The following is a 13,137-nucleotide window of genomic DNA, read 5'->3' as shown; positions in this document are numbered from 1 at the left end:
GATGTGATTGAAGGAAGTTTGACGAAGGTACAAGCATATATCTCAATGGCAATCTAAAGGATTGCAGCACTAAATTTTCATTAAGAAGCTCTTTACAGTACCAACACTCAGAGGAGATAAATTCAACCCAACAGGACTGACTGGAATGTTATCCACAGTGAGCTAGTAATGTCCTGAATAGCTGAATTGTCTCCTTTTGTGCCATACTGACTCCATGATGATTAAATATTCTTGTGTCCATGCCACAAGATTTTCTTCCATTTCCAAACGCCACTTTCACGATCCACACGGTACTGTGTTGCAGGAGACATGCACATCACTGACATAATCTATCATAATTGTTGCAATGAGGTGAACGGATAAGTGGCAAAGACCCAAATTTAGTGTTTAAAATGAGAAAACTCGCATTGATTCCAAACTGACCACCAACCTAACTTTCTCTCGTGACACTACCGTGCCAGGCTTTACAGGCACATTTGATGCCTTCCCAAGCACTTTCGGTTCATGAACAAGCTGTAACACAGAATGAAAACAGGAATCACGAGCAAGCCCAACCTTATTTGCACATGACATCTGCTGCCAGATAGATCCTGGAGAGCAGGAACATGAACTCCAGTTAGTTCACCTCTGCCTTCTTGTCTGAAGATTCAATGTTAGCATCCAAGCCATTGACCCAGAAATGAAGCAAACACCAAAACATCAGCCCCCAAGGTGAATATCATGAACTACAGCAGTCTACTATTCCACAAAACCCCACTCTGTGCAGTTGGGACTAAGAGGATCTTCTTTAGAATGGCATTCAAACAACTGTGTGACCAGAAACTTTCAGAATATGTTTGATTGTACCCAATGGAAGTGTCTTCTGAAATATGAACCTTCTCATTCCTACACCCACATTTAAAAAATTAAAATTTGTGATCTGCAAAATAATTCGATGGCATTCAGCCAAACTGGTCTGGTGGATACTTGTTCAGAAAAAAAAAATCAACGGTTGACCTCCAAGGTAGTACCTTGCATTGGCATTGCCCATTGGCATCACACTGGCCTCGAGCACTCCCTCTCCAGTCACATGTACAGCCAGCTGCAAAACAACAATTCAAACATTACGGTTTAATTCATTACTTTAGGCAAATCAAAAAGGTTCATCAGACAAAATCAAATCATAAGTCTGTTCAAAGAAAGTGATAACAAATTTCTCAAGACTTACAATGATGCATAGCTCAAAGGGATTAGACCTTAACTAATGTGGAACATGGCATCATTGCTGACTTGGTGTCACTGTGTTGGCCACCTGGAGCTCCCTGGCTGTGCCTGGAAAACTCAGAGCTCCAGTGGTGTTTGAGATGACCAGAGAACTGACCAGGAACTTGTTTGCCTCATTTAAGACCCAAGAAAGGTCTTGGAGAAGGTGTGGTGAAGCACAATGCAATTAATTTCAGGTTTAAACTGGAAGAATTATCAGCAAGGTTCAGAGAAAGATAAGCTCTGATGTCTGGAGAGAAAATCTCAAATCCCTTCAATATAAGGCCAACCAGTGCACAAGATCAGTCAAAAAGATATTGAAAATTGATGCTAAATTATTCTTTACTCGGGGAGTGAGAGGCACTCAAGAGAAATTCACCAGATAAATGACCAGATTCAAACATGTTAAAGGAATATAGTTATAATTGCCCTTGGTTCAAAAGGTGCACTTTCACCTCTGGGTCATTATGGGTTCAAGTACCACACAAGAGTCGAGGGCAATAACCTTGGCATTTGGAGAGTCCTGAGGGAGTACTGTGGGGATGCTATCTTTCATCAATAATCGATAAAATCTATAATTTATCTCATTCAGTTTCTGGGTCTTTGTTGATAACCAATCGGTTGCTGATGTGGATACAATATTTCATTGACCGTAAAGTGATTTGAGACATCCTGTTAGTTGGGAAAAGCTCTCTACACAAATGTAAGTTCCAGACTATGTCAGTGTTCATTCTTCAAATGAGCCTCCACCCATTCTGTACCCCAATCACCGTTTTCCTTGATTTGTCATATAGATATGGCAAGCTCCCCATTAAATGCATTGATGGTCTGTACTTCAGCCACTTCAAGAGATAGTAAGTTCCATATGCAGCCACTTCAAGAGATAGCAAGTTCCACATGCTCATAATTTTCAGTGTGAGAAATTCTTTATTTAATCTGTTAGTCACTTCCATATATTGTCAATGTTTTAAATTCGCTCACAAATAGAACGTTTTTCCACATGCATGACATAATCTTTCAGACTTGTACATTTAATGGTAAGGTCCTGGGAGTGTGGCTGAACAAAGATCTTGGAGTGCAGGTTCATAGTTCCTTAATTGGAGTCGTAGGTCAACAGGGTAGTGAAGTGTTTCATATGCTTGCCTTTATGGGTTGGTGCATTGGGTATAGGGGTTGGGAGGTCACGTTGCAGCTGTACAGGACATTGGTTCGGCCACTATTAGAATACTGCATGCAATTCTGGTCTCCCTACTATAGTAAAAATGTTGTGAAACTTGAAAGGGTTCAGAAAAGATTTACAAACACTTTGCCAGGGTTGGAGGATTTGAGCTATAGGAAGAGGCTGAATTGCCTGGGACTATTTTCCCTGGAGTGTTGGAGGCTGAGGGGTGACCTTATAGAGATTTATAAAATCATGAGGGGCATGGATAGGATAAACAGACCAGATCTTTTCCCCAGGGTAGAGGAGTCCAAAACTAGAGCTTAGGTATCAGATGAGAGTTGAAAGAGTTGAGAGATCTAAGGGCCAACTTTTTCACAGGCAGAGTGGTACGTGTAGGGAACAAGCAAGGATGAGTTTGATGGAAGGGTCTGTTTCTGTGCTGTATATGACTCTATTAATTTTCCTCAAAGTATTTTCTTTCCCCCATAACGAATTCACAACTTTTTCGAACAGTTGCACCCGAGCTTTTGCGTTATTTATGCATCTATGCACCCATGTCTTTCCCCATCACCACGTCATTTAATTTCTTACTTTCCAATGAATAAAAATTGCCTCTTACATCAATCACATCAAAAAAACCACCTAACACATTACATAACACTTCAAAATCTCGCCTCCCTCCCCCTACCACACCCCGAAACTAGCCCAGTTCGTCCCCACCTCCCTAACCTGTCCTTCCTCCCACCTATCCCCTCCTCCCACCTCAAGCCCCACCCCCACCTCCTACCTACCAACCTCATCCTGCCCCCTTGACCTGTCTGCCCTCCCTGGGCTGACGTATCTCCTCCCTACCTCCCCACCTACACTCACCTTTACTGGCTCCATCCCTGCCTCTTCAACAGGTCTGTCTCCTCTCCACCTATCCTCTCCTCTATCCATCTTTTATCCGCGTCCCCCTCTCTCCTCATTTATTTCAGAGCCCCCTTCTCCTCCCCTATTTCTGAAGAAGGGTCTAGGACTGAAACATCAGCTTTCCTGCTCCTATGTTGTTGCTTGGCCAGTTCTACACCTTGTTATAACACATCACTACATCGAATGTAAATTATTTATCCACCACATTATTTTTTCCTGTAGTGTGAGGCATTCTTTTACATTAATGATAACAGCAAGATGGCATCATATTCAAATTTCAACACCATACTTTTACAGTTCCAACAATAGTTATCTCAACATGACGACCTGTGGGACAGCACTTCCCACTTTTTGCTGATCCAAGAAACGTCCCTTATTTCCCTTCTCCCTGCTCCGTTTCAAGCTACCTTCCAAACCCATTCTGCTAGCTGGGCCTTGATTCTGTGTGTTCTTATCTTTGGTCCAAGTCACTTACGTGGCACTTAATCGAGTAACACAGAGGTAGCAGAAAAGTATTCCAAACTTCAGTAACCCAAAGACCAGGTTCAGTGCTCCAGAGACTTGAGTTTAAATCCCATCGCAGCAGCTGTGGAATTAAACTTAATTTTCAAGTAATTAAGAAGGCCTTTATTGCAAGAGGTTTGGAGTACAAGTAGTACAATACATTGGTGAGACTACACCTGGAGTACTGTGTACAAGCGTAAGGGAGTCTTGCTACAACTGTACCGGGCAATGGGAAGATCATAGCTAGAGCATTAATGGATGCAATCTATCTGGATCCAGTGACTTATTCTTGTTTCATTTCATTCCATCAGGTAGAGAATGCAGAATTAAAAACTGGAATTAATTGTCATTAAGTTCAGGTACTCACTAGTACAACTTTGTCCATACATTGGATTTCCAGTGTAACCTGAAGCACACCTGTAAACAAGAATTGTGAAGGAAATGAGAACTAGTTCTAAACAGCATTCAAGATCATTTATACACAAATCTTTCTTGGACCACTGAAAAGCTTCAAATTTAGACTTGTCCTCAATGCTAATTTGTTGTCCACGAGGTAACTATTCATTCACTCCGCTCACAATTCAATTAACACCTCATTTCTAGGTAAAATGGACCAAGGTGTGACCCAGCTTCCATTTGCCAGCAAAATAATGATACATCAATGAAATGGCCGCAGCAGCTCAAAAGGGTTCCACCTTTTTGCAATTCTGTATAAGCCGGCACCCAGTGAAGGGTGTTGAGTTGTAGCAGTAATGTCCCTGCCTCTGGGTCAAAAGGTCTGGGTTCAAGCCCCACCTTAAGATGTGACAGCCATGGAGGGGTGTCATGGCTCATTCAGAACAGGATGATTTAAAAAAGATAACAAAGCAGTGGCACAAATTTACAAACTGGCTACAGGAAACTATGGTTGTGGTAAAAGCAGATTTTGCACACAAAGGAAAGATGATTTGCCTTTACACGTCTCCCTTGTTGCTTTGAAGCCCTCATCAGTGATCGGAAGATATGTTAGGGTGATTGGTTTCTCTATCTACCAAAACGTTTCCTAAAAGGTGCTTACAGTGATGTTGCAGTAAGCACAGGTTAAGAAGCGAAGCATTATCTCAGTTCCAGGGATCAAGCAATGCCCACAAAAGGCTGTGGCTACAAAGCTTCTAATTTTGTGGAGGGTTTTGGGAAGCTGGGTTTACTCTCTTGACAGCTGAGATTAGGGGCAGATTTAGGAGGTGTTCAAAATAATGAAAAGACTACATAGTGAAATAGCTGAACAGAGGCCAGTATCCCATCACAAAATCACCCTACGTTTACATGTGGAGAGGCCTTGACACTGATCCAGTTTCCTTTGAGGCAGCTCTCAGTGTAAACAGGATGTCTGACACTCCTGTTCTTATCTGTCAGCCACAGCTCCCTCAGTGGACCGAATTAACAGACCCAATCAAGAACTCATATTCTCTGAGGTCCACCTGGCTGGCCTTGTTACAATCACTACAGATAGGTTTGCCATATTTTACACTGTTCCCATTACCTGGATGGTTGGTGACCAGAGGACACAGATAACTGGCAAAAGAACATGGGCAAGTGTTTTTTTTAAAAAACACAATGAGTTACTGTGCTCTGGAAGAATGTGTTGCTGGGAAGCACATGCAACAGTAACCTTAAAAATGGAAACTGATGTATATTTGAAAGGAAAACAAAATAGCAGGGCTTTGGTGTTTCAAAGAGCTGACACAGGCACAGTGGGGAGAACAGCCTCTTCCAGTGTTGTGTGGTTTGATGTAATCTAACAGACATGTGCTTTAGCAGGGAGCTCCTGGTTATCACTATTAAAGTTGGCTGTGTTCTTGCTGAGCTTACCTCTGTCGTGCAATAACTCTTCAACAAGATTTTAGACTCTACTGCTGACGTACTTTTTGGTATACCACGGATCAATTACAGAAGCCACAGTTATCCATTACTGGTGAAAGATCATTAACGTAAAATTAACTTTCGAATAGTTCTTCCCAGACAGCAGGCCAGGAGGAAAATTCCAATTCTTCTGTACTAACTAATCCAGCTACTGCTTTTCCATACCCTCGCAAAAAAACCTCACACTGGATATTGTTAAACATTCAACAATCTAACTGCTTACTAGTTATACACAGTAATAAGCAGTCAGAGAAAGATCATCTACGTCAAAGATATTACATATGAACAACTGATGTAGAAACAAACATACACACAAATGCGTGCAAATACACACAAGAGCTGAAGGAAACCGAAGCATCAGCAAACCTGCACCAACACTAACTAAAGTCAACAATGACAAAAAGACAGCAAATCAAACAGTTATTCATTGCAAGAAGTCACAGGAAAGAATTAACTGGCAGATCAGAATTGCTGCCAGTAGAGGTCCAGAATAGATAAGATCACTGTGCACCTGGCACAGAAATCAAAAAGAACACTATCATTCAGCAGAAATACAAAATTCTCCCTTAGGCTCTCAGAGGCCATTGTGACCGGGATCTCCCCACATAATCAGCTGAGATGCTAACGTCATCATTTAAGCACAGTAATCCATCTAGGAACAGCTGATGATTAATATGATGAACATCATCACTCTGGGACATCCTTTTGAAAATCTTCTTTAGACTGGTGTCATGTCAGAAGTATCATCTACCCTGCAACCACTACATATAGTATACAATCTTTAACCAAAACACAACTTTTATTTCTAACTGATTTTTAATACAATAGAATTTAATCCTGTTCTGTCCTAAAACATAAGCACGCCCATATCAGCAAAAGCTCTGCAACTTCTCATTCACAGCCACACCAGAACTTTACCAGTTGTCAAAATCCAGAGGTTTTGAAGTGCTAATGGTCAAACCAGAGTTTTTACATTCTACCTCTAGGATCTAGTCTTCGCTGCAAGGTGAGAACAAATTTTGAACTAGTTCTTGAATGAGTTCCTGCTGCAGAAGTACAAAATTCCACATTGAATAACCTCTTATTTTCAGCAAAATATTTGATTTGGGATTTTCTCTGCAATTTCACATTTGTTTCACAGTCCTTGATTTTTGTTTCATATTGTCTGAACAAGTTCCTCTGAAAACATTGGGTCATTTACCACTCAGGCATTTTTAGAAGCCAAATTATTATTGTTCTGTGTCTAGTTTTACTTAAGTTACCCAAAATGCCTTAGATATTTTGTTAGGATTCTAACTTACAGCTAGTTGTAATACAAAGGGAATACTGTCTTCCTGTAATGGCCCCTCCATATCTGATTAGAGACTGGGGAAGCTGTATAGCTGCAAGGTGGCCAGACAGGATGAATCTGTTGACTCAGGAAAATGGAAGTGCTTTCAGTACTGAGAGTTTACAAATAGGTTCTTTCCGCATCACTGATTTTCAGCTGAAACTGAACGTTTCCAAATCTGTCGCCATCACATCATACTTTATTACATCCATGAGTGACATAAAACCAGCTTCCTTATGATTAAAAACAGCTTAGGGCTGCACATTCATAAAACCTCAGTCAGCAGCATGAAGGGCTGAATGCCGCCCCCACAAACCCCGTCCCACAGCACAAGAGCACTGACAATACACTCAACTTTCAGCAGAAGCTCAATGGTAGCACTGTGACCCAGAGGCCTAAAAAAGGTGGCATTCAAATCACACAACTCATCATGGAGTCACAGAGCATGTAAACAGACCTTTCAGTCCATCAGTCCATGCCATCCATAATCCCAAACTAAACTAGTCCCTCTTGCACACACCTGGCCTATATCCCTCCAAATATTTATTATTCATGTACTTATCCAAATGTCTTTTGAATGCTGTAACCACACCCACAACTTCCTCTGGAACTTGATTCCACACACAAACCATTCCATGTTAACGTTGCCCCTCATATTTTTTTAAAACTTTCTCCTCTCACCTTAAATATATGCCCCCAGTCTTGAAATTCCAACTACCCCCTCAACCCCCGCCGGCCAAAGGTAAAGGCACCTAACATTCACTTTGTCTAAACCTCTCATGATTTTATAAACCTCTCTAAGGTTACCCTCAACACTCCAGTGAAGTAAGTTCCAGTCTATCCAATCTCTTTTTATAACACAAGACTTCTAATGCCAGTAACACCCTGGAAAATCTTTTCTGAATCCTCTCTAGTTTAATAATATCCTCCCTATAACAGAGAGACCAGAACTCCAGGTGCGGCTTCACCAACAACCTGAACAACATCAACATGACACCTCAACTCCTACACTCAAAGGTTTGCGTAATGAAGGCACACATGATAAACACCTTCTTAACCAACATCATTTAGCTTAGTACTTCAGTGGAGAAGTCAAAGGTGACACCCTTCAATGGTGTGGTGAATTAAGGCCTTGATCATGTGGACTCAAAAGCCTTCTTTGACAAGAAGCAGAGAATTCTCCAGTTGTTATGGTTAATATCACCCAACCTGATTAACAAGTCACTTCCTGTTGTCTATGGCAAGGCACTTATGATGATCAACCAGTCAGTTCCAGTATTGACCCAATTAATAGTGTTTATATTTCAGAAGCATTTATTGGCGGTGATGCACTCTGAGCATCCTAAAGATACAGATTTCTCCATTAAATTGGGTGTATTTTTTGTTTAATTTCACATCCCCCGTACCCCCAACCTCCTCCATACTTACAGCTTCATTCATGGACACTGGGAACACAAAAAATTGTCAAGTTTGCAAAGCCATAAACCAAAATAGGAATCATGTTTGTCAAGAAACTATGCTGGCCATAATCACATTTCAAAAATATAATAATACTGTTCCAGTAATAACACAGTCCAGAACAAGGACTAATCTATAAACTTCCAGAGTTATCTCATTATATTTAATTTGAGTTGACTAGAATAACACTGATAAAGCATTTGAAAGAACACAGCAGGCCAGGCAGCATTAAAGGGGCAGAAAAGTGGACGATTCGAATCAGGACTCTTCTTCAGAAAAGGATCCCGACATGAAATGTCAACTTTCCTGCTCTTCTGATACTGCCTGGCCTGCTGTGTACTTCCGGCGCCATACCGTGTTATCTCTGACTCCAGCATCTGCAGTTCTCGCTGTCTCTGGCAAAGCATTTAACTGGTTTACTGCTAATGTCTATTGGGTACCTACAATACTAGAAGGTTGGAAAACTGGGGCATTAGTCCTAACGCATGAAGTGTACAACCACTTAGTTGGTGAATGTCCATTCTCGAATTTAACCTGATTACCGTGAATAATTTACAATAAAATACATTGAAAGAACGATAGTCCAATATCTGCATAACAGAGCAAATATCGCAGCCAGTTCAGGATGGCAACAATCAAAACAAGGAAGAAAAGACAAGGACATACTAGAGGAAAGGGCAAGCAATGTGCAAGCTCGCACAGCTTTTGCTGGATTACAGTGATTTTTTTCAGAAGATACAAAGGCACACAGAGACAGTGAAAGCTTTGACCACATTTAAAGCCACCTGCACCCAAAGGTAACGGGAATAGCTTGGAATCCAGTGAACCCAGCAAAGCACATCTTCCCAAAAAAAAAAAGTTGTGGAGATAGAATCTCAAGTGCCACCGGCTGACCTGGGTGTCATGCGAATCTTACCTTGCATGTGTGCCGCCTACCGTAGCCATTTCTGCATGGCCAACCAGAACAATTCTTGCACCAAACAAAAGGCCAGAACCTATAAACACTTTATTACATCAATGGTGTTAAACACCCAAACAGTGATGTCTTCAGAAAAATGTCACAAATATTCATACTACACTTAACAAAATAGTAACACTTTAAACAAATTATTTATTTGTATCTGCTGCAGAAAGAAGGGAGATTATTTCCAGGACACTTATGATTTACTGGATACTTTTTGTGACCAGACATTCATCTTGTTGATGATCAGAGTCAACAAACTGCTGAACAATTAGAGTATCAATAGCTTCACACAGAGGAAAATAATGAATGGGGCTAGTGATAATGTCCAAGCATACTGTACCCTGAGAATATTAAAGCTTTGACTGATAGCATAGTTGACTTCCCAAGAGGTGCTCACAAGACCAGTGTACCCCAAAGCTACAGAAAAACATAACAACCACACAATGCATTGATTTTGAATAGTTCAAGAAGGGAGCTTACCACCACCTTAACAAGGGCAATTAGAGATGGGCAATAAATGCCAGTCCATTCAGTGACACCTACATCCCACAAGTGGGGGAAAAAAAAGTTACCCGCTGTGGTTAGGAATATCACATGTTTAGGTGTACGTCCTGAAACATCCTGTGAGTTTGAACAAAAGCCTGAGGTTCCCATCACAATGTCAAATGCAAAATGGGTAAAAAGCTCAAAGTCACATGAAGGATTGAAGATGTCAGAATTTACTGCGGCAAGTGGGCCAGATCAGGCTGTGCACGTGCACTGGTACTGAGGGCAGGACAAGCTGCATTGTTGATAAACAGGTGATTCTTGGTCTCATAGATAACAACAGTTTAAAGGCTGTTGTAGGAGGAGGGAAGACGCCATGACTGTAGGATTAGTTATGGATATCTTCAACGATAAACATGCCTTGTAGCAAAGCCTTAATCTTTAGCATTGTTGTTCTCCTTGGTAGATTTACTGAAACTTGTACATATTCAGGTGGTGATCTGAATTGAAGACAAGAAAGTATGGCTTCTTTATCCTCTGAAGAAAATGTTAATTGTGTTCTTAGTACTCCAACACTGAAAACACTCAAACTGTGTGCGTGCAGGCAGCATTATAGAGCTATGGACAAACAATTACATGGCTTGCTTTGTGCAAGTGTAATATCACAACTGTTCAATGCAAAAACTTCCATATCAATCTCACTGTGTAACTTTACAGAACAGAACGCGACTTAATCATGCAGGAGGATAGAGTTGTTAAAGGCTGGAAAAAATATCAGTGACACAACAAGATCTTTACTTGTGTGGTACATCAGGCAGTGCAGGAACTCAGAACCATGACAGTGCTCTGTGCTTATGTAATGCAGACCTCTGCAAATCAGCCAAAACTCTCAGACTGACAACCATGCTTTACATTCAAGGTTATAGTTGGTTTCGATGCATCACACTTCAAATGGTAAACAAAAGCCCTGCATCACTTTTGAGTTGTCTCCATGGTGGGGACAGTGCTAGAACTTACTGTCAATGCAGCTTACGATGTACAGATGCCAGGCTCTGATTAGCTGGCAATTCACAGGGGGTAAATTTTAGCCCCACGGGATTTTCCCATCCTGGGGACAATCGGCTGCTGGCCACTAAATGTTCAAGAGGCATTCATGTGATGGGCCTACCTGAAAAGAAGTGATGTGGAGCTCCTGGTAGTTCTCAAACTGGTAGGCAAAACCTTCTCAGCTGAGTTAAATACAGCCCAGTATCGAAGTAATCTGCACCAAGACATGTGGTTTAGGGTAGCATGCTTGAGTGGATCAAGCAACTATTGGGCTTTATGGTTTGCAAAGCTGTTCATTCCTGGAATATTCCTTTCCTTCATGATTGGGTCTATTGTACACCAACATGCTGAGACTGCTGCGATTAGTCAACAATTCCAATACCACTGGATCCTGAGGCTATCAGGTAGAGTTGAAGAATTAAATGGCTGGGACTTGTTTTTTTAACTCCACCAATTCCCATATTCCCATGTATAACTGAAAAGCTAAACTGGAGAATGCAGATACCAAATGTCCGGATCATGAAGCCCAACTACCTAAGCTTTATTTTGCTGGTTCCAATGCAGTGGGCCTCAAGATTTACAAATGGCTGTTTATAGCCCAGTTGACAAATATTAGATCAGACCAGCAATGCAAGATAGACAAAAATTAGTGGGGCCTGAATTTAATCTTCACATGTGGCCTACAAAGCTCCATGACATATACCTACGTAGCCCACAAAAACAAAATAAAAAGTTTGGACATCTGACAGAGAGCTGTAATCCACTATACATCATTTCCAATTCAAAGTCATTCCAGATAGGAACATAAATTAAATACAGGGCTAATTTTGTGACTCGTCATCCAGCCAAGTGAAGTTCAGTTCTGGAAGTGCGTGTATCTTGAAGCAACATAGAAAATGATAGCTCAACTGACAACATACTGTAACTGTCAAGAGAAAGATCAAAGTTAGAATAATGATGCTTAGCTGTGGAGAAAAAAATCCCTAACAAAGCAGGTTATGAAAATGCTGATTTAAATTGTCACAAGATTTTTTTATCAAAAAAAACAAATCTTTTTTCAAAACATCAAAGTAAACACAATACAGAAACAATTAATTAATTGGCAATTATGAGCTCAACATGATGCAAAAATACTAACTTTTTTAAACTGTCATAATTTTCCAGAAAGTACAATGGTTGAAAAGGAAGTGAAATGTGTATGACCAAAAACAGAATAGAAACAGGACATTTTGTATCCAGTAATAACAGGACAGTGTATCTTTGTTGCTCCTCCAGCTTAGTGGAGGAATACAATTGCCTGGAAACCTTTAATAACCTCACAATCTCCACAGTAAACAATCAAAGATGCTTTAGACGGGTTGATAGTGAAGACGTGGAGCCAACTATGCTCCCAAAATAAAGGGAAGAATAAATGTTTTAAATTGGTATCTGAATGACATATTTTAGTCCGATATTTCAAGTCAGTTGCCCGTTTGCAACTTATTTGGATTCTATCCTTAAACTAGAGATCATAACTAGCACCGAGAAATCATCAATTGCTAGTTTTGGTTCCATTTGTCGAATTCTGTCTCATTTGTCTAGTTAATGTGTGCAAATACATTAACTTTAAGCAAGCCCTAAAAGGGCTTTCATTCTCCAAGGAAGTTTAACAAGATTGACTTCCTTTAGCTAACTTGACCTGGCTCCACATTTTAATGTCCCACTTGGGATAGAAACTCTGTCAGAATGAAGAGGCGAATACCTACCAATAGCAGTGAGCGTTGTACTTCCTGCTGCATCAATAGAAAGTCCACGATTAAATAAAGGAGTTATTTAGGTCAGTTTAATTCATTGCTAAAAACTGTAGCCAGATGCTCTTCCCCCACCCCGGCTTCCTGCATAAAAAGGGTCTCACACTCAAACACCTCAACTAATTAATTCAAGACAAACTACAGCAGGGAAGGCTTAAGTACTTCTGGACTTGATAAAGAACCAAGAGAGAACTCTCTACATTAAGAATATAAGTTACATTTCAAGGGCGATGTTAACTGATAAAGTAATTTCTTGATTTGAGATATTGCCAGTTTTTGAGTTAGAATATGCAACATTTCATTTTAAAAAGGTCATTTTCGATCATCATCAATTTGCCAT

General features: G+C 40.6%; 1 protein-coding gene across 10 annotated transcripts in view; it reads right to left on the bottom strand.

The window, feature by feature from the left end:
* hspg2 (heparan sulfate proteoglycan 2) overlaps window positions 1–13,137 on the bottom strand; it is a 486,508-nt gene that overhangs the window by 221,047 nt on the left and 252,324 nt on the right. For all 10 annotated transcript variants that reach the window (XM_059655629.1, XM_059655631.1, XM_059655630.1 and 7 more), the window contains 2 exons: window positions 4,188–4,237; window positions 1,011–1,081 (listed from right to left, as the gene is read on the bottom strand). In XM_059655629.1, coding sequence (XP_059511612.1) covers window positions 1,011–1,081; window positions 4,188–4,237 — 121 coding nt within the window. The remainder of the gene's footprint in view (window positions 1–1,010; window positions 1,082–4,187; window positions 4,238–13,137) is intronic.

The sequence above is a fragment of the Stegostoma tigrinum genome, chromosome 28, assembly GCF_030684315.1.
Source record: "Stegostoma tigrinum isolate sSteTig4 chromosome 28, sSteTig4.hap1, whole genome shotgun sequence".
Taxonomy (NCBI): domain Eukaryota; kingdom Metazoa; phylum Chordata; class Chondrichthyes; order Orectolobiformes; family Stegostomatidae; genus Stegostoma; species Stegostoma tigrinum.
The sequence above is the reverse complement of the archived record's forward strand: the minus strand, read 5'-3'. Positions and strand labels throughout refer to the sequence as shown.